Source organism: Rhinolophus sinicus, linkage group LG04 (genome assembly GCF_036562045.2).
Source record: "Rhinolophus sinicus isolate RSC01 linkage group LG04, ASM3656204v1, whole genome shotgun sequence".
NCBI lineage: Eukaryota > Metazoa > Chordata > Mammalia > Chiroptera > Rhinolophidae > Rhinolophus > Rhinolophus sinicus.
The window spans coordinates 76,578,155-76,605,685 of NC_133754.1; the positions used below are offsets into that span (position 1 = coordinate 76,578,155).

Below are 27,531 nucleotides of genomic sequence, written 5' to 3' on the forward strand. Positions count from 1 at the left end.
GAACCAATTTTTAAATGGAATATTTGTAAGTTAATCTTAAAAGTTTAAAGAAAGTTTTAAAATGCTTACCTTTAACAAGTAACTATAAATTGTCTTTTCTATGAGAAACGAATCTTCTTAAGATTAATTGCTGTAGCACTTGCTATAACTGTTTCTGTCTGCTGCCATCAAGAGTTTCTTCCAATAAAAGACACAGGTTCTTTTGTTTCCACTTAGCTAAAGATAGCTATTGAGCCTATACAAGAACTAAACTTCCATTTTCATGAAATTTAATTCAAGATCAAATTACTCTATCAGTATTTTAATTTCTGATACCTGAATTTGGTTTACACAAAATGAGCATGAAAGGGATTTCTCATATTTCCTACACTATGAGATCTGAGTAAGCTCATCCTTACTAGGAAAAGAAGGGCCTTCCAAAAAACTGTTAGCACCTGGAGTTTTTATATAGCAACAATGATCAGAATCACAATATATTTATGCTAGATATCATATACGCATCTTTCCATTATACAGTTGACGTTTGAATGCAGGAGGTAGGGACACTGACCCTCACACAGTCAAAAATCCGTGTATAACTTTTGACTGCCCCCAAATTTTACCAATAGCCTACTGTTGACTAGAAGTCTTATCAACAACATAAACAGTCAATTGACACATATTTTGTATATGTACAGGCATACCTCGTTTTATTGCACTTTACTTTGAGCTTCACAGATGTGTGTTTTACAGATTGAAGGAAAGCCCCTCCATCAGCAAAAAGATTATAATTAGTTTTACTGAGATACCTTATTGTGGTCTTGAACCAAACCCACAATATCTGTAACATATGCCTATATTATGTACTGTATTCTTACAATAAAGTAAGCTAGAGAAAACGTTATTAAGAAAAATCATAAAGATAAGAAAATACATTTACAGTATATACTGAAAAAAAATCCAGGAACCTGCACAATTCAAACCCATGTTGTTCAAGGATCAGCTGTACTTCTTTATATTTCCCACAATGCCCCAAAACAAATGATGTGAATTACACAGGCTTTTTTATTTTTGAGCACCACACTCTTTGTGAGGCTAGCATGTAGCAAGCACTTCTTCCCACTTGCCGAATGTGTTGGAAATTATGATAAATCCACTCTACTACTTCAAAGCACAAAAAGAGACAGTAGAATGATAAATACATATGTGCTTTTCACTGTGATTTGTTTTAGAGCTTATTAAATCTTAACTATAATATTTGAGATATTCTCACTTCCTATTTACATTCAATTCTCCTTTGCCTAATTTTGTCCTTAAAAATCTCCTACTCCACTCATTCATGTCCTCATATTTCTGTATTGTTTTAGTTCTACTCTTAAAACCTTAGTTATGCTATTATTTTTCAGTCCATGAATATGGTTACTTTTCCTTTAAGTATTGCTTCATTTAACTGTAGTTTTTAAAAACTAATTGGCACACTAGATATGCCAAGCTTTTTTCATTACTAATATAAAATAAATGGCTAATGATTCATAGGGATATTTGTTTCCTAAATAGTGTGATATTAAGAATGCAATTAAATTCTTTTGGTAGAGTATGTGGCCTGAAATAAAGACAAACAATAGGTTTTGGTTTTTCTAAGAAATCTTAAGTTATAGTAGCTCTAAAAAAAAAATAGATGAGAATATTACCTCTTTACAGTTTTTAACAAAATTAAAAGCTTGAGTTTGCCGAGGAAATAGTTTCCAAATGGAGGGCGGTTCTTCTGGCTGGGACAGCCTGGGTCTGTACACTGAGCACAGTGGTTTCCTCTCGTAGTGAGATGCTCGTTCTTCAATTCGCTTCAGTTTTGCTTCCCATTTTCTCTTCATTGGTTCAGAAGTGTGGGGGGGCTGAATCTTATCCCATGTAAGATTTCTATCAATTAATACTAAAACAAACAAAGGACATCAGTGTCTTTGTTTAGAATATATTTTGTTTAGTAAAATTTCAGATGAAAGAGAATTACAGTATTAGCTAGTTTTAGTTCGGGGTGTCGATGGTAACCATGAGTATGAATTAAAAAAGGAATAAATAAATCTTAACTATGTCTGTTAATTTAATGACTGTATTTTTATAGTAAGTTGATGTGAATGATTGTATTTTAACACTTGTTTATTGATGACATGTTTTTGTTTGCATACAATGCTTTCATGTTAGCCACGTAAGGTAAGGGGCCAGGTAACACTTTTCCAATTTGGGATTATGGTTTACTTACAAAGGAAAAGGATAGGTTTTCAGAAGAAGGGGGAAAAGCTTTCCAAGGGAAAAAGGATTGGTTTTTAGAAGAATGGGGGGGAAATTTCTGAGATTTTAGAAGGGGGAAGGCTTTTATTGTAGATTAAAAAAAATGGCCATAAGTTCTTAGCCATTCCTCTCATCAGGAGATGCCATTAAACCCACTCCCATACTGAGTCTGGGTTTGCCCAGGTGACTTGCTTGGACCATGTCACACTGACAAATGGGAAACAAGGAGACATTTAATAAGTGCTTTTGCATTGGATTTGGCTATCTTGGACACCTTCCCTGAGATTGTCATGCTATAACTGGGCCCCATAGAGGATAAAAGCCATCTGGAGAAGAACCAAGGTACGTCAGCTAACAGCCAGCACCAACTATTTCAGATTTGTGAGTTAAGCCATTTTGGATCATCCAACCATCATCTGAATTCAATAGAGTAAGCCTGAGTTAGTTCAGGTGAGATCTGCCAAAGAACTGCTCAGCCAACCCACAAAACTATAAGAAAAAGAATTGGTGGTTTTGTTTGTTTTTTTAAGCCAGTAAGTTTTGGCCTGGTTTTTACACAGAAATAACCAATAACTGAGTTTCCCTCTTCATTAATATCTTCTATGTCATAATATATCTACGTAGAAAACAAATACGTTAGTTTTTTTAAGTGAAATCATAATATATACTAAAGCATTTGAGGGTAAAATTCCTATTTACCTTTGGCAATGTCTTTCCAGTACTTGCACTTATCAAGTTGATAAATATTCTCTGGAATTTTAGCAGAAAACTCTGTGACAACACAAACTCACTGGCAAATGATATATACTCCCTGAACGGAAAAATATCCTTAAAAGATTGAGAGGATAGGAATGCCATGACATGGCTAGAAATAAAGGCATATTATCCATAGATCTCAACTATAACAGACTTAAGCTTCTTCTCTGTTACACCTAATCCACATGAAAATTATAAATTACAAACCAAGAAACAAATATAATTCTAAAGGTGTCAACATAAATTTCCTAACAGATACACTTACGAAAGGAATGTAATTTCATTCGACTGAAGAGATGGGGCAACTTTTAATACAACTGCTTTAATTTTTCAGTACAAAGTGATACAGCCCTTTATTGCTAGATTCTGAGTATTCAGTTCACTTTAATCTGCTTCACATAAAGATAAAAATTCCCTACATTTAAACAATCTAATTGGGAGAAACTGACTTTTTCCCTATGAAATTTATTAACTTTTAATAAAGCCCACTGATTACTTAATGAAGAAAATAAACACAGCATGCAATCAGATGTGAATTTTAGCTCCAGTATCTAATAACTGACTAGGACTAACCATGTGGATCTTCACTTAGTGACAACGACATCAGGAAATTTTTTTTAGATTTTGTAAAAATATTGTTATGACCATGGAAGTGAGTCATTACATGACAGTCATGGAGTCACAGTGGATCTGAGAAAACCATGAATGTCAAGAGAGAGAAAAAGTTCAATATCTATTATGCTCTCATGGTCTTTACACAGTTTGAAATTTTTAACAGCTGGATCGAGGGTTAGAGGACAACTGGTGCTTGGAGTGTTCCAGCGGGAGGGCTGAATGACAAAAGCAAAGGAAATGGAGAACAGGAATTCATCTGTATTCCTCAGCCCTTATCCTCCAGAAATGCTTTCAATTCCTGGTGGGGAAAGAGTTCTTTCTTCTATATAACCCTACATCAAAAACCCCTGTCCACATAGGGAAACTACCGATTTTTGGTAACAGTTTCCAAGTTCCAAAGAAAAATATGTACTGTATTTTAAAATAGTAGGCCTATTGTTTATTTCTAAACATTGCACCAGAATCTTTATTTAACCTTGTTTGATACTGATTTTACAAGTAAAAGGGGTCAGGCTAGAAAAAAGGCTGGCTTAGTCCTTTCAGAGAGGGGGAGGTGGGGATGGACGTGGAGAGATGACTCAGAAAGCCAACTGAAGTAGCTCTGGTTTCCCTACGTTTATGCCTAGACTTGCCCAGCTCTGACACCTGATAGTCCCAGGAGCAGCTGGACTAGGGGGCACATGCTTCCTGATTACTGGCTTCTAGGGAGATCTGAAACCTGCCTTGCCATGGCTCGCCCGAGCCCCGTTCTCTTGGTTTCTTTCTTATCACAAGTCAATTCTTATTCCCCAACTCCAGCTTCTCCCTTTGCCCTGAGAATGGATTCATCAGTATTTTGTGTTTTCTTGCATATGTGTTCTAGTTCTAGTATTTAGTACTGTTCCGTTATTTGGCAAGGTTTTCTTAATCCCTTTTATGGCCTCTTGAAATACAGTTATACTATTTCTTCCACTGCTAAAGTATACATAATAAAGTATGTGATTAAAATTCATTTACAGTAATATTATTATATAAATTTACATTCCAGATGAATGACACCTTAAAGAATTAAATAAAACGAATTGACTGAATTTTCTTTTTTTCCCCACTTCCGTTCACTTTGCCTGTCTATGCTTGAACAGAAGTAACTCATATTTAAACTTTCCAAAAGTCTCCTGTAAGGACAAGACATACTGTTCTTTTCCAGTTGCCCCTTTCTACTATCTCCACAGGATCTCCTATCCAAAAAGCCTAACTTTGCCAGACCAATCACCCCTAAGTCCATTTTAATAACTTTTCTAGGGGCACTCATTAATGATTCAGAGTATCACTCAATTCACACTACAGTTTACCTCAAGAAATCCAAACTCTCTCCAGAATCTAGCCCTAAACCACTTATGCAGTTTATGTCTTACTGTTCAGCCCTCTCACCAAATGAATGATAATGACTAGTCTCCCCGCACCTGGCCACTCCAAGTGCCCTCTTTTCTGTTTCTCTCACCTGTAATACCCCACTTCCCTTCCCCAATTTCTTCCCCTTCAAGAGCAAGATCAAGTTCTGACCCATGAGACCCTTTGTAAAAAGAAATTACTAGATTAAGAAGACAGTGCCTTCAGCCAACTATTTGATATAATCAAAGTCTCTCTAGACCAGGGGTGTCCAAACTTTTTTCAACGGTTTTCACCAAGGGCCATATGCGGTAAAATACACAAACAGCCGGGCCACTCACTTGAGGTGAAGTACGTATTGCCTCACCTGGTTCATGTTAGTAAACTAAATATATTTTTGGAATTTGCTGCGGGCCAATTAACAATGGATTGCAAATGGCAGTTGGCCTTCGGCAGCAGTTTTAACACCCCTGCTCTGGACTAAGTAAATTTGTATAATTTACACAGAAAAAGAAAACTGTTGCTGTTGCTTTAACTGAAGTATCATTTTGGTAAGAAAGTTTAGCACAGGAAGGGGTTTGGGTATCACAGTGTGATAACAGGACTTGTTTAACGACACCAGCGCCTTCCTTATAACTGCCTTCCTTATAACTGCACGTTGAACCACTGTTTGGGTTTGGGAGTAAGTCCCATTCTTCAGTTTTACTGCAGCAAAAAAAAAGGGACTGCCAAACATCGGTCCTCTTTCAATTTGGGAGGGGCTAAGAAAGGCCTAAATTTTATTCCTGGGGTCCAAGTTTAATTCCTGTAACTTTTTTTTATTTATTTTTTATTGGGGAATATTGGGGGACAGTCGCCTTTCCAGGGCCCATGAGCTCCAAGTCACTGTCCCTCAATCTAGTTGTGGAGGGCGCAGCCCAGCCCCAAGTCCAGTCCCCATTTTCAATCCTAGTTGCACCCATGTGGGAATTGAACCAGCAACGCTGCCATTGAGAGCTCGCACTCTAACCAACCCTGTAACTCTCCTTTTAAAAAGAGTAAACTACTTAACCTTTTTAAGCTAGGGTGGGGATTGGAATTCCCACCTCCAGGGGTTGTTGGAAGAATAAAATAAGAAAACAGTGTGAAAATGTAAGAGCACAGAATAAACAGTCAACAAATGGGAGCCAAATACAGAGGGTGCCAAAAAAAATGCATACACATCTTAAGACAGGGAAAAAAACTGTATTAAAATTATAATACTATATACCCATAACAAAAGATGACCACAAGTCATGTGTATACATTTTTTTGGCACTCCTGGTATATAACGAGGTATATTTGTGTGTAAATTATAGCCCCTGATTTATGCCCCAATAGGCAAAAGTGTTGGGGGCAGTCTTGTTCTTATCATGGGGTCCCTGACTTGTCAGAATGTTACCAACCTCTTGAAATTTGACGCAGAACTTCGTTGTCAATAGCGTTGGTATATCCAGCGAAAACAATTCATAGGTCTCATCAGGGTCTGAAAGGAGTTCGTGACCCAAAATAGGCAGGAACCAGTGGGGCAGTTAAGTCTTTTGATTTAGGGACAGGGAACTGGGGTGACCTAAGGAAAGGCCTCCGGGCGCCGAGGGAAGCAGATTACCAGTGCGGATCGCAGCCCGCTTCCCTTCATCCCGGAGGTCACTGGGCATCAGGCCCGACCTTGGCTTCCTCTGCTCTGCCCCGGGGCCAGGGCGGCCTTCAGGTCCCCGTCCGTTTACCTCCAGAAACCCGCGCAGTAGGTGGAAACCCCTCGGTCTTCAGCAGCTGGCAGAACCCAGACTTGCCCATGGAGACCGGAATTCAGTCTTCAAATTGCGCGCGGGGCGGGCGTCCCGGGCGGAGGGAGGAGCACGCGCGCCTATGAGAAAGCGGCTGGGGCGACGATCTCGGGCGCGCAGGGGAGGGAAGGCGGGGAGCCCGGGAGACAGCGGCGGGTCGCAGTCCTGAAAAGACGGGGGCGGGGGCGGGGCGCGCCGGGGCCGCGGGGACGTGTCTGCGCGGAGCGCCCTGCCCGGGACCGAGGGGCGGGGCCGGGGGCGGGGCCGGCGGGGGCGGGGCCTGCTCCCGAGCTTATTGCTACCCTCGGCGGGCGGCGGAAACCGAGCTTCGCAGAGAAGGGAGCGCTGTTCGATGTTGTGTGGGGGCTGTTCGGTGAGTGCTGCCCTCGCCCCTTCTCGCCGCGGGGCCGTTAGCCCTGGGCCAGCTCCCTCCATCCTTCCAAGCCCAGCACCCTTCCCAGGGACCTGTCCGGGCCTGCAGCTGCTCGGGGATGACGGAGGAGGTGGGCACGGTCCGGGTGGAGGATCCTTTGTTCTGCCACGACGACGGGTGCGAGCACGAGCACTGAAGCCGTCGAGCTAGAGACCCGGTCGGGGGGAGTGGGCGGCCGGGCGGGTGGGGTGGAGGCCCGACAGCTGCCGGCCGGGGAGCGGAGACCCGGCTGGAGACCCGGCTGGAGCTGCGGAGCTCGGAGGACGGGAGGCGGGTCCAAGGCGGAGAGGCCAAGCAGGGAGCGTCGAGGCGGGAGGCGGGAGGCGGGAGACTGAGCTGGGGATGTGGCGGCCGAGTAGTGGAGACCTGGCTGGAGAGCCAAGCCGGGGGGGCAGGAGGCAGGAGGCTGGACCCGGATCGCGGAGCCTGGTGGGGAGGGGCGCGGCGCTGAGCCCGGGTGCGGAGGCCGGGTAGTAAGAGGTCCGACCCGGGAGCAGGAGGCCACGGATGCTTGGAAAGTGAGGGCGGGCTGAGATTTGAATCGGGAAGGGAGGAGCTGAGGATCGGCGACGAGAAACGCTGTCTCCAGGGCAGGAGGCGAGTTTGGTGCTCACCGGCAGGCGCTGTTTCTCGGGGCTGATCCTCCCACTATTGAGCAAGGGTTTGGGCTCTGCTGCCTTCCCTGTCTCGAGCTTGGATTTTCTCGGGTTGACTGTGTGACTCAGTTTTCAGCATTAAATTCCAATTCCTTTTCAGACCTGAAACCCTCGGTGAATCCTTCCAGCTCCTTCCTCTAGCCTATAACTAGGTATCCAAGGCCAGTCACCTGGGAGCTGCTTTGAAATCCCCCCAGGCCATGGTGAATAAGAGTGCCTTTCTCACGCTTGTCACTCTTGTTTTCAGTGCGTCTGCCCTCAAGGCAGCTGCCTCTTTCCTCGTTCTCAATAAATGGCACCAAACCAAGAAACCAGAAACGAACCTTCTCACCTACCTCTCCCAGCTCCTTCCTTGGGTAGCCACCAAGCCTCGTTGACCTCCTAAATGTCCACTGCATCTGTTCACTTCTCTCCATAACCGATTTAAATCACCCTAGGCGCTCACCTGGCTACACCAGTCTCCTCATTGGTCTCCATACTTCCAGACCCTCTGCCCCTCTTCAATCTATTCTTTATAGCACAGTCTTTACAAAATAAAAATCTGGAAAACTGTTCCTTTGCCCATATGCTATATCCACACCCTTAACATGGTTAACAAAGCCAAGCACAGATTGGCTCTTTGGTCCCCTCCCTGCCTTATCTTTTATGATAGCACCCTTTCACTTTCTGCATAGCCATGCTGATCTTAATACCTGGTCTCTGCCTGAAACACTCTTACATGCCCTCTCTCCCCCATCACGTCACATTTGCTTGAGGAATGTCTCCTTATGTTTCTGTTCTCATTAAACACTCAAGGTTAAGTTTTCCTATTATGTTCCTTTTCCATGTCATTTCCAAAGAAGGGAAAGTCATATCCTTTGCAGATATCCTTTGCGGCATATCCTTTGCAAAGTCATATTCTTTGTGTACTATCTTCCCTACTTGCTTCCCTAAGCAAATTCCATGAGGGACTCTGTTTATCTTGTTCCTTATTGTCTTTTCCCCATACCCAGAACCTGGCACAAGTGAATGCCCACACTACACAATTATCTTTTAATTATTCCCTATCCAGAAAAAATAAACCTGTTTGGGGATTACTCAGCAAATTATAATTAAAAGATGTGACTTAGAAAGGAACGGTAGAGGTGAATTATGGAATTGCTGTAAAAATGCAGATGTGCAGGATAGTAATAGGGGCTTAGCAAGATGGTTAGACCAGACTGTATCAAAATGTGCTCCGCCAGTTTGAATATGTTATAGGCACACGACCTCTAAGAACCAAATGTAAAGCTTAAATCATTCCTGTTATAGCCTGATGATTGAGCTTCGGTATTGGTTTACTCTTGCAAAAAAATATTTTTCAAAGTTATGATGTGTTTTAATGAATGACTGAACAATTTATTGGAGTTTGGCAATAAGACCTGTTCACAGTAAAAAAGCGATGTAGCATTGTACCCAATTAAATCAGATTTGCTTTTGCTGTCCTGAAAAATGGTCTTGCCTCCTGCCCTTTTTTTAAAAAAAGACTAACGTCTTATCTGATATAAGCATTGACAATGTTTCTTTGCTGTTTTACTTTCAAACTTAATTTAACACAATCTCCTGCTTCATCCTCCTTCTAGTGCTAGAAAGCAGTCTTTATTTTCGTGGATGTCATTAAATAGATTCTGGTGCCTCATATTAGGTAGTTTTTTAAGCTCTGCCTCAAAGAAGGGAAGCACTGGTGTTTGGTTCTCGAAAAAGAGGTGGGAATTCTTAGACTGTTAGTTATTTTGTACACATTTAACAAATGCAAATGTAATGGAGGGAAATAGATCCTCTGTAGGCAGACAACCTGAGGCCAAGTCCCAAGGGCTGTCTATACTAACTAGCTCATCCATAAATTAGGCATAAGTAATTTACATATCTGTTGGGTTTGAGTATAAAATGACATAAGGTCTGTGACAATGCTTTGTAAATCTCTATGTAATGTTTTTCTCTGCCTATTTTGTTAATGCCTTCAAATTGCTACTAGAGCTTCTGAGTTAGGGTAGAGTAAGATATGTTATCTGATACAAAGTAACCCTGTCCAGCCTCTGCCTTAGTTGAGCCACTTTTGAATACCAGTGAGCCTTGGTGAAAGTTCCACTTAGGGAAAGTGTCTTTGTCTCTTCCCTTAGTTGGTGGACTCGGGATGTACTCCAGTACTCTGCGCACAGTTGGTGTTCAGTAAATGACTGGCAAATAACAAATAGCACTGACTTCTCAGTTTCAAACCTCTAGCAAGCAAGATTTCTTTAATGGGTGGTTGTAAACCTGAATCTGGTTCTACAAAGGAGTGGTTCTCAGTGGGAGGAAGGAGGTCTTATAGGTTATTGGTTTTTTGTAAAAGTTATCCAAGATCCTTCACTCCACCTGTATTTCAGACAAAATATTTAGGTGAGCAAGGACTTTCCCATTTCTCCTTTTGTCCCTCCAGAGATACCATCTTAGGAGCTCAGGTGAGGGGAAGACAGACCTCTCCCTCACACATAGTATAATAAGTACTGCATTCTTTCTGGCTTATGGCTTTGACTAGTGGGGAGCACCCCAGTATGTCTTCCTGGTTTTTGTTTGTATGGCACAACTGAACTTAATTTTGTTGTATTTAATTTTACTTGCAGGTAGTGTGTTTTCACCTTAATTACAAAACAGATGTTAAAAGATCAACTTTGCCAGGCCCAATGACAATATCCAGTTTTGGTGATTCTTATAAATCCCCAAAGAAATTCAGAGACTAGATGGGAAATGATTTCAATAAAACCTCTAGCACATTACAGCTGAAATCTTTTCTTATCCAAACTACTGTGAAAACTATAATATATTCTTTCTGTTTCACTTACTAAATCTGGAAATGTGACTACTCTTGAGACATTGTCCTCTCTAATAAGTTATAAATATAATCCTGATGTTTCTGAAGTACTTTGGCAGAGGAGGTATAATTTACCCAGAAGCCATACTGTAAAGGCTTTACTTTTCCTGCAGAGGCAAATAGAGATATAGAAAACTCGTATGTCTTAGTGACTTATACTGAATACTTAGCATAAAACCAGTTATTTTACTTTTAGAAGTAAATTACCCAGTGGCATTGGAAACACCATAACCACCATTTCTGTTTTCTTGATTAATTAGAGTAACCACACTTTATACTATTTCCGTGTCTCTGCAGTCAGTTTCTAATGTTATTTATACTCTTTGTCTCATCTTAATTAGAACTTTTAGGTTATGGATTTTGTTTTCTTCTTTGAAATTATCGATAGTATTGCCCCTTCTATATGGTACCGGGTTTCCCTGAAAATAAGACCGGGTCTTACATTACGGTTTGTTCCAAAAGATGCATTAGGGCTTATGTTTAGGGGATGTCATCTTGAAAAATCTGCTAGGGCTGATTTTCCGGTTAGGTCTTATTTTCGGGGAAACGGTAAGTTGTATAGAAGGGTGGGAGTCTGCCCTCTCAAGGCAGGCAGATCCTGGTTTGAATCCCCACTCTGCCACTTAAAATTTACATAACTGCTCTAAGCCTCAGTCAACTGAACTATTAAGTGGGGATCATTATGCCTCACAGCATGGTTGGAAGGACTAACCAGAAATACATAAATCATACATACATACATATAAATACCTTTTAGCTGAGTCTTGCCCGTATGAACCAGCAGCAAAGGGAACTGTTACTACACAACATTTTATATGCCACATCCAAGTCACATGGCGTTATGATTCTTTGGCCTTTTCTTTGGCCACCCGTTTTGGTAAATCTTTACTTACAAATTTTTTTTTTAAGATACTCCTATTCATGGAGATGATTCAAAAGTGAGCAGTATTGGTTCTTATGTCTCATTTTGAGATTTAAAGCCTGTTAGGGCAGAGAGCAGGCATGAAGAACAACTGAACCAATGGATGACAGATTATCTGAGTAGGAGTCACTCAAACTGGTTATGCTGATTTAATGTCTCATTTTGAAATCTCTACTATCAGCACATTTTCAAACATCATTTTTTAAGAACCGCCTTTTTAAAAAATTTTAATACTTTATAATTTCATATTGAAATTTCAGTTAGTTAGAAATGAATTTTTATTCTTCTGCTTTAACTCTGTAGATAATTGATTCTGCTTTACTCATTGTTGTATTAACTTTGGAAGATCTGCCTGTTGTAGTTTTAGTGGTAAATATTAAAGAGATCTAGGAACTAGAGAAGATTCTAAGACCTGAGCTTCAGGTGGATGTCTAATTTCATTTAGTCCACATAGAACTTCTTCGGGACCTAATATGTGTTCAGAAATTTAATTTATTATCATCAACGTCCTGAATTGATGGAAATAGTTATATAAGTACAGTAAGAAACAAATAGTGTTAAGGCCATTGCTGTGCCAGGATATAGTTTTTAAACCCCTATTATATATTTTCCCATTTATGTTTTGTCAAATAATAATGTTCTAAGAACTTAAACTCCTGTTATCATTTAGGGCATTACACATTTCCCTTGGGGGATAATTTTTTATCCTTGTAAGATGAGATCATCATCCCCCAAACAACTTGCATGCAGCCAGGCATTAGCTAATGGGAGTGAGGTAATGCTAAGTCTTAACACTTTAAGTTCTGCAAAAAACAGCTCTGCTCCCCAGAGTGAGTGGGAGGTGGTGCTTTCATGTGGGAGAGCAGATGGTGACAGTTCGATAGCAAATGTGCACATGTCTGGTGCAATGAGGATTTTATATACCATTATATAAATTTTTAATAGTATATGAAGGTCACCTGATACTGTTGTAATATATGTTGATCAGATACTAATAATGAAGAGAACAAAACACATTATAGTATTTGTTCCTGAAACATCCTTATCAAAATAATAACACTTTTAAGTCCTATTCTAAAAGAATTCATGTTTTTTTTAGATTTCAGCCACCAACTACCTTACTGAAACAAAACTATCTCATGTCTAATATCAGAAATGATTTTATTCTAAAAGAATTCATGTTTTTTTTAGATTTCAGCCACCAACTACCTTACTGAAACAAAACTATCTCGTGTCTAATATCAGAAATGATTAAGCACAATTACTTGTATTAAAACTAATCTATCTGAGACTTTTAACTTTTAAGGATTATTTGGTTCAAGGAAGTTGATTAAATGTATGAAAAGGAAATGACTACTTAAAAGTCAACTAATATTTAGATGGAAACATTGGCATGATCCGAGAAGCCAAGTGTTTTTAAAAGTTCTGGAAAGCTGGTGGTCACTGTTTAAATCTAAACCTTCCATTACCAGTCATAAGGATAGAATTTTAACCCACAAGCTTATTGTTGGTACAAGGTAAAAGGTTGTCAGAAGTTCGTGTTTCAGTCTAAGAATCGCTGCACTGTTTGCAAAAAAACTGATAAGCGATCTTTAGGGCCTTGATCGTGGGTGGGAACCTATTCACATGGGTGGTAACCTAGTCACAGTTCTTGAGCACATAGTGTGTACCCTACATTTGGCAAACAATTTGAGGCAAACCCTGGGGCCAGAAAGGACATTGAAATTACCTTTATTTAGTGTTCTTTTCTACTGTGTTTTCACTCCTGATTTTCTACAGCTCGGCCATAAAGTCATAAAACATAGATATTATTATTTTCTCATGGACTGTAATATATAATCAGTAAACCACTTATTAGGTATTTGCCTATGTTTCCAGAATCGTTAGCCACCCTGTACTATCTTCTCAACTCATCAAATTAACCACAAGTTTGTTTTCAACCATGGATGGATAATTATTTGGACTTATGGTCTGCTCACTTAGAGCTGTCATGCAGAGGGGCAAGTTGGTCTCTGTGATAGTTATAGTTCAAGGAAATTTGAGATTTCCCTGTACCTGATACATGTTTGTTATACACATGGAAGAAAAAAAAAGCAAATAGGCTGGAACATGGCACAGAGCAGTCAAGGAACGGTTGCTTCTTTCACAACAGTGGAGTATCCCTATTTTTGTCACTCTTGGAACAGGGCTGGGAGGTGAAATTCGCTAGCACAATCCTGGTTGATGCTGTCTGCCACTATTGATTTTATAAAATAATCTTTGTTACTATTTTTTAACTTTAAAAACAATGTAGATGTTATAGTAAAATTAGAAAATATAGAAAAATATTAAGGAGTATGTTTTCAGTAATCTCCACTCAGTGATAGCCACTATTATTAAATAGGTTAATATGTAAAGATGTAGTATAATTATTTTTGGTCTTTTCTTGTGTTTATTTTAATTGAGATGATATTGTTTTATAGCCTGTTTTTATTTACCCTTATATAACATTTCCCATGTTATTGATAAATCCTTTTAAAAAGTTTTATAGTTGTATTAACCAGTTTATGAATAGACCATAACTGTTTCTCTGTTTGAATTCTCAATATTTTGAAGAATAATGCATGTCCTTTTCTTTCCCTTCTCTCCACAACCCTTGGGATGGATGATTTCCTTAGACTGCACTTTTAGAAGTATAATTTCACTAGATGAAAATTCAAGACTTTTATTGAGGATTGGGGGGATATACTGTTAAAATGTTCTCAAGAGATGATACCAATTTATGTCTCTTCCAGTAGTTTATGACAATGCCTATTTCATACACCTTTGCTAATATCGTATATGATTAGTTTTCAGTATTAATTGGTAAAAAGACATGGGTAAGTACACACAAAAGTAGAGATAGGACATTTGGGGATTCTTGTCTCATCATTTATCTTCCAAATATAGAGAAAATAAGTGCAATTCTGAGAAGTATCCTCCTTCCATAAGATTCACCAGCTTTTGTACCATATTTTGCCGTGCATACTGTGCTCCTATGTATAATGCGCACCCACATTTTTAGCCCAAACTTTCAGGGGAAAAAAATCTTTTAATTTTTTAATTCAAATTTTTATTTGTTTACATTTAGGTACTTGGTTTTTGTATTATAAAGGAATTTTGGCATTTATTTTTTAACATATTATGGTACAAGAAATTTCATGTAACAAATAATTACAAAATAAGAACAGATACAAGGTACAAGAAATTTTATGTACCGGTAACAAATTTACACATCATAGAAGGTCAAGAACTCTTTGTTGTTGCAAGTTCATCCTAAGTTCAAAACCGATTATCGTATTCTGTATTTGCATACAGATATCTTTATTGATTTCTAGAGTTACACTTTTAACTCATAAGCATAAATAAAAGAATTAAAAACATTGATATAGACACGGAATTAGTACTACCCATGGATAATGCACATCCTTATTTTTCCCCTCACAAATTTGGGCAAAAATGTGTGCAGTATACACGGCAAAATACCGTATGTTGTACCCAAATAGTTTGTCTTCCCGTTACAGTGGGTGAACCCTCACTTGTTCTTTTCTGAGACTAATGCCCCTCCATATGTGAACTAGGTTCACAAACCCTTTTGTCTCTTCAAGAACTTTGCTCTGTTCTCTCTTGCCTTATTAAGTTTTTGCTTTCCACAGATCATACTCATTAGCATAAAAACATGCCTTCTATGGCCCATCCTTAAAAGCAAACAAAACAAGAAATCTTCACTCCTTGTCCCTTCCAGCTACTACTATATTTCTCCTTTCCGCTTCACAGCAAAACTGTTTACTCACTTTTGTTGTCTTTTCTCATTTTCTCCCATTCTTTCAACCCACTGCAGCAACATTGATCCTTTTAAAGTATAATTTTCAAAAAATGGAAAACTTGGTTGTTATGTGACTATGAAAATAAATAAATGCCAAATATTTTATTCAATTAATAATAGAACCAGTAAGATATTAAGACCAATTCAAAGGAGAATTTGAAGAACAAATAGATGTAGACTATTATAATAAAATGAATTTGCTAATATAAGCAAAACTGGTTAGTATTCTGTAGGTCAATAAAATGTAATTTGGGAGGGTCATCTTTTTTTACAGGTTGGAAATAAATGGCAACACAACAAGACAAAATTCATTTTCATTGCTATAGACAGACAAGAATCATTTGCGTGGCTGTTTTCTATAGCTTCATTTCCTACAGTGTTGTAAAATAGCCTAGTCAGTATAAGGTCAGTCAAAAGAGGACACCCTATAAAGTCAGATAATCCCTGAAATTCCTCTAGACAATGCCCAGCACCACACTGAATTACATCCAGTCATTTCTTTCGCTCATTTTCAAGTCTTGGACAATTTTCCCTAACAATCTCTACTATAACCATAACCTTAAGCCAGTGGTCTTCTGTCCTCATCTGAATTGACTTCTTAGCAAAATTTGAAAACAGTGAAACAAACACTTCTTGAAAGACCTGCGTGCTTTGGTACACCACTTTCACCTGATTTTCCCTCCCTTTGATATTACCTCTGTTTAGTCTCTTGCTGGCCCTGCTTCCTCTAGTAACCCTCTAAGTATCTATATATACAGGGCCCCAGTATATCTCCAGTTCTGATCTCTCCCAGAGTTCTAGCCTCTTACCTACCTATATTCACTGTTCTACTCTAGTTCAAACTATCATCATTACTTTCCAGAACTATTCCAGAAGGTTTTTCATTGGCCTATGTGCTTTTACTCCAACCTTCTGCAGTTGATTCTCTACTCAGCAGCCAGAGTGCTCTTTTTAAAGCATGCTGTCTCTCCTCTGCTTCAAACATTCCAATGGCTTCTCCTTGCCATTCGGATACAATCGAAGCTCCTCCTGGCTGCTAAGGCAATCACACCTTTCCTACTTAATCTCCCTTCACACCTTCCCTTCCTGTACTGTGTGCTGGCCAAACTGGTTGTCTTTCTGCCACATGAGTACAGCAGACTTGCTTGTCCTCCCAGCAAGGACAGTCCCTATTGGTAGCCTTCTTGTTATTTAGAGCTCAGCGTAAATGGGACCTTAAATGGTTTCCAGGCCACCATAGCTAAAGTAGCTCAAACTCCCAGTCTCTCTTTTACTTTACTGTATTTGATTTTTTTCATAGCCCTATCATCTTATTATCAATCTGTAATTATTCTTTCTCAGTTAAAAAGGAGATTAAGAGAGAAATGGGCTTCATTGCACATACCTTTACAAAGGATTGTTCTCAGGTTTGACTCACAGAAACCTCTAACAGTAGAGGTGAAGCTGGGGGAGGAGTAGTACACTAATGCGGAAATGTCCATATAATGTATTAATTTGGAGAAATAATCTTTGGAATAATTAATAGATAATGCAGTGATTTTATAATGACTGATTTTGATTAACTTCTATTGTCTATATTCTAGTTAACAAAAGTATCCATGGAGAACACTGAAAACTCGGTGGATTCAAAATCCATTAAAAATTCAGAAACGTGAGTATTTAAATGGAATCCTATGTAATCAGAGGAGGACAGGTGTGATACAGAAAACTCTGAGGAACAGGGAAGCAGAAAGAATATGGGCTCTCAAGCCAGAGGGACGCAGTTGACTTCCTACCACAACAGCTGTGTGGCTTTTTAACACATGTTAACCTAACCTCTGAATTTCGTTGTTAAAACTTTCATTGACCAGTGGGTAAGATTGAGGGCAAGTCCACGTACAGTGCTTGGCCTATAGTTGGAAGTCCCATCCTGGAAGCAGGACGCCCTAGGAGAGGCAGAACTCTGAGTGGTTCTGTACCCTCCCAAGTCATTCTGCAGGATGAAAAATTTGTGTTTGGGGGAGTTTTTAGGCCTCCTGTTTATGAGTCTTAAGACTAAAATGAAGTGCCGTTCTTAATCTGGAAAAGAATTGTCTGGCTATAGATTATTTTTTACTCTTTATTTTTCTCAGTCTTCCTTTTTTGGAATATTCAGCTTAATAATGCTTCCAATAACCAGCAGATGGAGAAAAGAAAAAGATAAAACTCAAACACTCTTAATTCATGTCTGTTATTATCCATTTGGGATCTCTTGTGATATTTTTATTTCTGAACATCTATTTCTGAGACCTAGTATTATTCTGGACCATCCAAGGAGTTACAAACTAATTCTAGAACTAAACAATAATTTTTGTTTAGTAATAATATTTATTACAGCGATACTATGAATAGGTTACCAATAAGGATTTAGCTATGTTTGTTTAGCAAAGGAATTTTCCTAGAAATTAAGCTTTTGAAATGCGATCTCATTTTAGAGGTTTTTAGTTTGTTTGTTTTTTAACCCATTTAAAGTGATTTACACATTTTTCTACCTTTTCATATCATACAGAACATAATTTAATAGGAAATTCCATGGGAGCCCAAAACAGGTTTCGGTCTGTTTGATCCTATGATGTTATCATCATGTTCCTAAGCTTTCTGAGTCTCTGCTGTTTCCCACGTGTGGCCCCTCCCAGTCTGTCTCCTTATTGCTGGTAGAGGAGCCCCCTGCCTCCTCGGCAGCAGCAGGACTTGGTGGGGAATCGCAGTTCCATGGCCCAGTGTATGTGTGACCGTCCACAAATCACTCAGCTTTCAGCATTTTTTTCATCTGTAAAATGTGGGCATCTTCACCTGTAGAGAAATATAGTAGTTTGTTTCTGACTTTAACTGCTTTAATTTATAATTTACTTATTTTGATCTTTTTCCAACAATTTTTTTAGAATTGTGTATAATGGGAAATACTGTCAGGCACAGTACACGATTACATGGACTTTAGGTATCTATGTTTGTCTGCTCCTAGCTAGACCTGTTGTTTCCTGGTTCTTGATAGATCAGGGGTCAGGCTTGCAGCCTGTTTTGGTCAAGTTTTATTAGAACAGAGCCACACCCATTCGTTTAAATATTGTCCTGCACCACTTACACCAGCAGAAGGGAGGATGCAACAGATACTGTACAGCCTGCAAGCCTACAGTACTTAATATTTGGCCCTTTGAGAAAACGTTTACTGACCCTAGTCTAAATAACAAAGGTTTCCCAGTAAGTGATCGTTAGACCAGTATTTTCAATTATTTACAATCGTGATTTTATGTATGTATAAATTATTTGTTCAGCTCATAGTTTTTAAGGAACAGTTTAGCAGTTGTGGTAAACATTGTGCTTTGAGTCATATTTGCTCGTTGGTTTCCTTTCATTTTAGGGTAATTTTTAAGATCTTACTCTTACTTTGAAGGATAAAATATTTCACAAAGTTGCAAGACATTTTTAAAGTATACAACGTATTTGATTACATTTTTATAAAATTTAGAGGAAAATGTAAAATAATAGAAATTAAAAACCTAAACTGAAGTCCAAACAGATGCTTTTAACCATGGCTCTGACACAGTATTTACATGACCATCAGCACATTACTTAGCTTCATGGTGGTTATTTCCTCACCTGTGAAATGGATTTTGGTGAAACTGAAGTGAGATTAAGCCTGTTGCACACAGCCTGGCACATTACATTCAACAAATATTAACTGTTCTTATGTGTTACAAAGTTGTCTCAATGAGGACAGCAGCATTGATCATTTCCACATTTGTAAACTATTGTTTGATTTCCAAACAGAAAGATTTTACATGGAAGCAAATCAATGAACTCTGGAATATCCTTGGACAATAGTTACAAAATGGATTATCCCGAAATGGGTTTATGTATAATAATCAATAATAAGAATTTTCATAAAAGTACTGGTATGTATCATTAACATCGTTTTTAAGTCTTTTCAAATATTTGTTGTACCATTTATATCTGATATAACAGAAAAAATAGCATTGATGTTATTAAACTATGACAGGATAGTCATGCAGTAGAGATAGAGCAGGACCCTGTAGGTTCTACAATACAACGTGAACTCCTAATATTCTACTCTACCATCAAAATCTCTCCCTCTTCCAACAGTTAGCCTATCTGTACGTTGGCCTCTTCTGCCCTGATTCCTCTATGACCCTTGTTTCTGTATCCTCCTGCTCCCTCCTTTAGGCTGAAAAAGGATCTCAACAAATAATAAGTACTAGTTTTCCTTTCCAGTAACTACAAGGCACCTCACAGGTATTGTCTCATTTCAATTTTACAACAACCCTGAAAGGAACCATTCTTCGATGCTGAAACGTTCAACTCCTTGCAGAGTCCCACAGAGAGTTTGGTAGCAGAGCTGGCCTCCGCCTTTGTGTGCCTGATGTGCAACCAAGCACTGCGTTCACATCTGTGCTGCTCCACTTCCTGTGTCCTCGGGTGCACTACTGACTTTTCCTCTTCCCTGAAAAGATGACAGACTCCCCGTCTTACAGAGACCTTTCTTGTACACTGTTTCCTCTTAAGCTTTGGTCTGATTTTTGTCTCCTTCCCTAAATTTTGAAAAGCTTGCCATCTTCACTTCCTTCCATCCCTCTTGAATCTGTTTTCCACTTCTACCACTCCATTGAAACTGCTTTCTTGCGTTCACCATGGCCTGATCACCAAATCCCCTACTCATTCTCCCTACTGTGTATGATTTGAATCTAATAATAAATACATTTCAGATCTTTTTTAGAGAATATAACAAATAAAATCCCTTAGGATCCAAAAAAGTGAATTAATATCTTGATGTATTGCTTGGTATTTTTTCCTTGACAGTTTCTTTCAAAGGTTAATTTTATCCATAATATATAAGCAACTTGTGTCCTGCTTAGTCCACTTAATGTAACATAAGCATTTTTTTCATGTTGCTGTATAATTTTTGTGTTATTTTAATAATTATATAATATTCAATTCCCTAAATATACCATGCACTTAATTTGCATACTTTACCATAAGAATGAACATTTTGGCTATTTCTCCATTTTTTCATCTTTAAATTCACTGAATTGGCATATTAATCATATTAGATTTAATTTTTAATTAAAGAAACTAGAAAATCCAGTTTAGGAGGCCCATCTACCAGAGTGGTGGTGAAAATGGAAAGAAGCCAAATTACACAGGAAAGATAAGCAGTATTTGGTGTTAAATTAGTTGTAGGAGTGAGGAAAGAATAGTTGAGAATGGGTATCTAAATCTGAATGGCCCCATTTTTACTGCTTTTATTAGCTATAAATTGAGATACCACCTTCAGCCATTCAGCATGTCATTCCACTACTCGCCCCAAAAATACTTAGACCAGTAATCTGACTTCAGCCTTAGAGTGAGCTCCTTTTCTGCTTTGAAATTTGAATGTCAGGTTCTCCCAACGATCTCTGACAGTCGGATGTTTTCTGTTCTATTACTAAGTGCTAACACACCGGGACCAGAATTTGGTCACCTTGTCACACAGCTACATGGTGTCCTCAGCCTTCCCAATGGGAAAACCTTGATGAGCTTATTTTAATTTTATGAAAATAACATATGCCCATAATAAAATTTCAGAAATTACATATTAGCCAAAGAAAAACCATTAAAATCACTCATAATCGTACTACTCAGAAATACCTAATGTTTTAGAGATAGAGACATTTATTCTTTCCTCTATTCATCCTATATTTACTCAATTCTAATGTGTGTACCCCGCAACACTCTAGCCTTTTTCAGTCTGAGTGCCTCATACAATCAATCTGTACATTTATGTAGAAGGTTCTGTAAAGGAGAGATGAAAGCTCAGGACCCCTGGAGAGAGGTCTAACACTAGCTTGGTTACTTTGGACAAGTTCTGGAACTCCGGTGTCCTCCACGTCCTACGTCTGTGCAAACGAAGCCAGTCGTACCTGTCTCGTGTGGTTGGAAGGACAAAAGGTTAGCTGTAGCAGAACGCCTGATGAACAGTGTTCATGTGGTGGTGCTTTGTGTTTTCGTTCCTGAAAAGATCTTATGAAAGTAGTAATGCATCTTAAAATTGTTGTACGCTTAAAATCAAAGAAATAACATTTCTTCTGAGTGTGAGATGTATGTCTTGTTTTATATATACAGTTTATATATACAGTTTTTTTTAAAACAAAAATAGGATCCTATTCTTTTCTAGCTTTTTGGAAAAAATGACCATTTCCCATGGCAAAATTTTGTCCACAAAGATTTTAACAGCAACATAGTATTCCGTCATATAAATGAATCATAATTTATTTAACTAAACCCCTCTTTAGGTATTTAAATTGTTTCTGTTTTTTACTATGTAAGCAGCTGTGAAAGCTGTTCTTGTAATGGTAACACATTGACATCTGCGTACATTGTGATACAGTGATAGAACCTACGTTATAAAGTGTCATATGCAAAGAAATTAAAAAGACTTTGTGTCTCCATGATAAGAATAATTGAATTTTCTTAGTATTTGAAAGGAAGGATTTATTGTGGATTGTGTGAATCACTGAATAGTTCATTTCAGAGCAGTTAATTTTTTTAATGCAATTAAAAGTAATTCTTGGGTGGGGAGGAGGAAAAAGGTGAGGGGATTAGAAAGCACAAATTGGTAGCTACAATACTGCCATGGGGATATATGAAAGGCAGTTTAGGGAATATAATCAATAATGTTGTAAAGATTTTGTAGGGTGTCAGATGGGCACTTGTCTTATTAGGGAGACCACTTCATGGACGGTGTAGATGGCTGACCACGCTATACACCTAAAAGTGAAGCTGAACAATAATGAATGTCAACTATAAATAATACATATATAAAGTCATGGATTATGGAGTACAGCATAGGGAATAGAGTCAATGGAATTGTAACAGCTATATACGATGTCAGAGGAGTAATAGATTGGAGGATGGGGGTTATCACTTTGTAAGGGGTATAAAAAAATCTCTAACTATTATATTGTTTTGTACACCTGAAGCAAAGAAAAAAAAAGTAATTCTTTCTGTTCCAAGGAATGGCAGCTCGGTCTGGTACAGATGTAGATGCAGCAAATCTCAGGGAAACATTCATGAAATTGAAATACGAAGTCAGGAATAAAAATGATCTCACATGCGAAGAAATTGTAGATTTGATGCACAATGGTAAGAAATAATTTTTAAAATGACCTTCATTGTCCAGTTTTATCCAAGGACAGTTTTATTGCCTGAGGTCTAGTTGTAATTACACACATAATAATAAAGTGTACAAATTTTGGAACTATACTGTACATAATTTATCTCTCTCCATATATATATACACATATATATGTATATATATATGTATATACACATATATGTATTATTTATATATATGTATTTTATATATATATATATACATGTTTATATATATAGTTTGTTTGTTTAAATTTTATATTGGGGAACAGTGTGTTTCTCCAGGACCCATCAGCTCCAAGTCACTGTCCTTCAATCTAGTTGTGGAGGACACAGCTCAGCTCCAAGTCCAGTCATCATTTTCAATCTTTAGTTGCAGGTGGCGCAGCCCACCATCCCATGTGGGAATCCAACCGGCAACCCTGTTGTTAAGGGCTCACGCTCTAACCAACTGAGCCATCCGGCCACCCTCTACTCTATATATTTTATTTAAGTAAAATAAAAGTTATTCATGTCAACTCCCTAAAATGATATGAAGTATGTTGTTCTGCCCCAAGTTGAGTTTAGATGGTCTTAGTTCTGTTCTCAAGTTTCTTCATCTTATTCCCATACAGTATATATGAGATTGTTGAATAAAGTTGCATTGATTTTTGTTTGTGTCTTATTTGTAAACTTTTTCCAGTTTCTAAAGAAGATCATAGCAAAAGGAGCAGTTTTATTTGTGTGCTTCTAAGCCATGGTGATGAAGGAAGAATTTTTGGAACAAATGGACCTGTTGACCTGAGAATATTAGCAAGTTTTTTCAGAGGGGATTGTTGTAGAAGTCTAACTGGAAAACCCAAACTTTTCATTATTCAGGTAAAATATAATTGAGCAACTTGGTTATTGAGGGCATATTGGGGATTCATTTGCTCAATTGCAGATTATGCAAAGGACTGATTTTTCCCTCCAGCGACTGAACTATACTGTTACTTTTTTATTCATTTAAACCACCACTAGGAGATATAGAATAGATTTTACTTTTAGACATATCAAAAAGATGCTGGATTACTACATCAGTTTTTACATAGCCTTTACATTGCTTAAAAATCAATTACGTGTCTGCACACATTTTTTAAAAATAAAGGTTTATTTTCTAACCCCTAGGCCTGCCGAGGTACAGAATTAGACTGTGGTATTGAGACGGACAGTGTTGAGGAAGACATGGCATGTCAGAAAATACCAGTGGAGGCAGACTTCTTGTATGCGTACTCTACAGCACCTGGTAAGGAAGTTACAAATAATGAATGTTGTGTGTAGATTTTAAACAATGGAGACTATGCTCCAAAGGCTATCAAGCTTTTGATGTTCATAGCAAATAGCTCACCTGTCTGTATTTTAGGCTACCTTAACCACAGAGATGTCTCAAAACGTTGTTTTTAGCCAAGTTTGGCTAGAAAATACACATGTGCATATAAGAAAGCATACTTACACAGTGTCATTCATGAACTTAATACCAGATAGGATACTAAATTGTAATATAGACCAACTCAGAGCTTCACCCACTTCTTGCATAGGGGAGAGATTTGTTTTCCAGGAATTCTTTGAAAAATAGAAAATAAAAAAGATAAATATGAATACTACATGAGAAGGTATGCGTGGAGTGAAGGAAAGGAAATAAAGTAAAACATGAAGAATGAATAGATTATTAGCCTCCACCATTTTGTGGTTGTGTTACACATAATACAACATATAAATTACTCTTTATTGATCATACAATTACTTATTGTACAACTAACTCAGGATGTCACAAAGTATGGAAATATAGGATAAATGTATGTGTAAATGCTGTTATTTTCAGATATGCTCAATATAATTTCTGTTTAACCTTCAGGCATCTTTCCTGGTAACGTACTTCTAAATTAAAAGCAATGGGTCCAATAATTAATCTGAAGAAAGTACAATAAATACAGTATATATCCCTTTTTGGGCTTTTTAAAATACTCTGCAATGTGTTTATTATGCTTTATTCAGATGCCCTGTAGACAAATTTAGGACACTTAAATGTGTGTGTGTATGCGAACAGTTTATTTCTCAGATAAGCCAATAATCTGATTGTAACACCATGCTACTTATAATGAGCCTTTTTATATCTGCTTTTGCTTCTTCTTCTGCGTGTTTATCCATTCTCCCCCCTTGGAAGGGAAGCCCAGGAAGTAGAACTCTGAATAAATCAGTGGTGAAGTTAGTCCACAATTCTTTTTCCTTGCCGAAAACACTCGTTTTTGTTTCTGTTTTCCTCTCTGACATCATTTGCCCTGAAACCAAAGGTGTTGTTTTTTTTATTTTTTATTTTTATGGCTAATAATACATGTGGAAGTCTATGTTTTCTTTATGGTTCTATAATAATTTATAAAATCAGATATCCATGGTATTTTGGTTATATTTTCTTTGTAGGTTACTATTCGTGGCGAAATTCAAAGGATGGATCCTGGTTCATCCAGTCGCTCTGTGCTATGCTGAAAGAGCACGCTCAAAAGCTTGAGCTTATGCACATTCTTACTCGGGTTAACAGAATGGTAGCAACAGAATTTGAGTCCTTTTCCTTTGACTCTACTTTTCATGCAAAGAAACAGATTCCTTGTATTGTGTCTATGCTCACAAAAGAACTGTATTTTTATCACTGAAGAAATGGATTTTTTTTTTCAATTTGTGTGTCTAGTGAGGAATTAGTGTAACTGATCGCTGTATTTTCCCCTCATCTAAATTTAATCCAATACTGCAGGTAGAACTTTGAAACATGCCACTTTCATAGCAATAGAATTACTATGAAACTACCTCAAACTCAGAATCAGGCAGTTGAAATTGAATTTAGTTAGGAATAAATAAATGGATAGTAGTACAATCATGAGAGGAAGTGATTGTAAATTAACAGCTCTCATAATTAGCAAGTTTTAGTGATGCTATGCTATGAATTTTCAAGTAATTACGGAAAAAATTAAGCATTGTAGTAACGAATTTCAGTGATATTGATACGTCATCATTGAAGAATATGCATTCTAGTTTTCGTGAGCCTATGGAAATAATGATATGGAATAATGTATCCTAGACTTTAGGGATCCATGTGCATGACGAAGGGTTTGAAGACTTTGATTTTAGAATTTGGAGATAAATCAACTGTATTTTTAGATCATTTATCTGAGTGTGTGGTTTTGTGTATGAGTGCTGAGCATGTCTTTGTTGTAAAAAATCATGTTTAATATTGAAAAAAGAAACTAAATATTGTCCTTGAAAATGTGAGCAAACTCAGTTGACTCCTTTAAGGCAAAGTGGAAGATTAACACAGGGAGACGGAGTTAGAACTCTGAGGTGCTGAAAGGCAGTTTCACCCACCAGCAGATGACATCCTGTTGTTTGTCCCTATGCGAGCTGCTGAGCCTCACACACCAGCAACATACCTGAGGTTTTGTGAGGTAAAAACCTCAAACTGTCAAATTGATAGCATTGTGAATTTAAAAACTTCTGTAGGGACATACTGAAATACAACTTACAGATAAACGGTGAAATGGAAGGAAGAAATAGTAAATCAGCTAACTGGGCACGCCGTGTTAGACGGGGGTTGGAGCTTGAGCAGGTACGCAGCACAGCCTACGTGATGAAGGCACCACCCTGGACCACAGCTTCCGGAAAAGGACTGCTAAGTTCTTCCTATCTTCTGGTGTGCATGGAGGATGTCCCCAAGGCAGGAATCTCCAAGAAAGTGAACCAAATTAGAAACTTCTGAAATGGAAACGTTCCAAAGATGGTGAGAGCCACAATAAAGACCATCGTACCCTTTGTAGTGAAATTTTGGAACATGTTACTTTCTCTTGAAGTTTATGAGCAAAGAAAAATGATACTGTTATAATAATACACGGTTCTCTGCAATGAAACGACCGTGACAGACAGGACTTTAGAAATCATCCAGTCTTCCCTTGGTGCACAGGGAAAGTGAAGACCAGAGAGGAGAAGCACCGCAGCACCCAGCGTGTGAGGCCAGGCGCCATGCCTCATCCCTCAGGGAGGTGGTGAGCCATCACTGTGGTGGTTTCTCACTGGTGTTCAGTCTCACATTTTACATGAGCTTTCTTTTGCTCAGAGAAAGAAACTCACGTTTATAAAAGAAACTCACTATTTGTTTTGACTATATCTAACCTTTCCTAAGTAAATGAGGCATGTAAACGTTATCTTAAGGTGTATACCTGTGTGACAATTTTGTTAAGAATTGTTATTATGAATTTTTATTTCAAAATATAAATTCTAACCTAAAATTACCAACATGTTCAAGTGTTTTTTGTTGTTTCTGTTGTTCTGCTACTAATTGAAGTTAAAATATTTTTTAGCCAAGAGCTTAATTTAGAAAGGCCAAAGAGGATGTAACAGGTCCCTATAAACAAATATTTTGAGATGATGGCAAATTACTGAATAGAACAAGCAGACCTCTGTTCTTCCCAGCCCCTCTCAGAGGGTCCTGTTCCTAAAATAACTATGATATCAGGAAAGATGCTAGGTTTGCATAGATCACAATCCTTAAATAGGACCATGTTTTTGTGGGGGGTTTTGATTTGTGGAAAGGCAACAGTATACAAGATAGTACTGAAATGAAACATTTTTCACCACATAATTATAAATGTGGCTATTAGAAAGGGGAAAAAGAACTAGGGGTACATGCAATGAACCCTTGATGTTCTCTGATGGCCACCTCTGGGAGATGGTGTTCTGATAGGAAGATGGTCCCTTTTTATTTTAGGTTCATACTTAGAAAAGGACAATATAAGAAAGGGTGATCTTGGGTGGTTTTAAATTTCTTCCAGTA

The 27,531-nt window shown here is 38.1% G+C and overlaps 2 protein-coding genes across 9 annotated transcripts in view; one reads left to right on the plus strand and one right to left on the minus strand.

Annotated features, from left to right (window-relative positions):
• Nucleotides 1-6,954, minus strand: part of PRIMPOL (primase and DNA directed polymerase) — a 31,357-nt gene extending 24,403 nt beyond the window's left edge. For 2 of the 6 annotated variants that reach the window (XM_019736191.2, XM_019736190.2), the window contains exons 1-2: nucleotides 6,750-6,890; nucleotides 1,671-1,909 (exon numbers count right to left, since the gene is read on the minus strand). In XM_019736191.2, the coding sequence (XP_019591750.2) occupies nucleotides 1,671-1,909; nucleotides 6,750-6,819 (309 nt within the window). In that variant the 5' untranslated portion in view covers nucleotides 6,820-6,890. Of the gene's footprint in view, nucleotides 1-1,670; nucleotides 1,910-6,428 lie in introns of all 6 variants that reach the window. The other 4 variants (XR_012495551.1, XM_074329843.1, XM_019736194.2 and 1 more) reach the window with 4 other exon arrangements.
• Nucleotides 6,955-7,080: 126 nt separating this feature from the next.
• On the plus strand, nucleotides 7,081-26,989 carry CASP3 (caspase 3). Of its 3 annotated transcripts, none has more exons than XM_074329847.1 (7): nucleotides 7,081-7,182; nucleotides 17,117-17,184; nucleotides 19,320-19,444; nucleotides 22,560-22,688; nucleotides 23,380-23,555; nucleotides 23,844-23,961; nucleotides 25,134-26,989. In XM_074329847.1, exons 1-7 carry the CDS (start codon nucleotides 7,162-7,164, stop codon nucleotides 25,361-25,363), a joined length of 867 nt encoding a protein of 288 aa, XP_074185948.1. In that variant the 5' UTR covers nucleotides 7,081-7,161; the 3' UTR covers nucleotides 25,364-26,989. The 3 variants fall into 3 exon arrangements, with proteins under 3 accessions (XP_074185948.1, XP_074185949.1, XP_074185947.1); XM_074329848.1 differs by having other exon boundaries at nucleotides 7,122-7,182; nucleotides 19,324-19,444; XM_074329846.1 differs by having other exon boundaries at nucleotides 7,145-7,359.
• Nucleotides 26,990-27,531: the final 542 nt, after the last annotated feature.

Coding starts and splice junctions, on each gene's coding strand:
- CASP3 (XM_074329846.1), top strand. CDS start 7,162: ATGTTGTGTGGGGGCTGTTCGGTGAGTGCTGCCCTCGCCCCTTCTCGC. Junction 7,360..17,116: donor TTGTTCTGCCACGACGACGG/GTGCGAGCACGA, acceptor TCTATATTCTAG/TTAACAAAAGTATCCATGGA. Junction 22,689..23,379: donor TGTAGATTTGATGCACAATG/GTAAGAAATAAT, acceptor AACTTTTTCCAG/TTTCTAAAGAAGATCATAGC.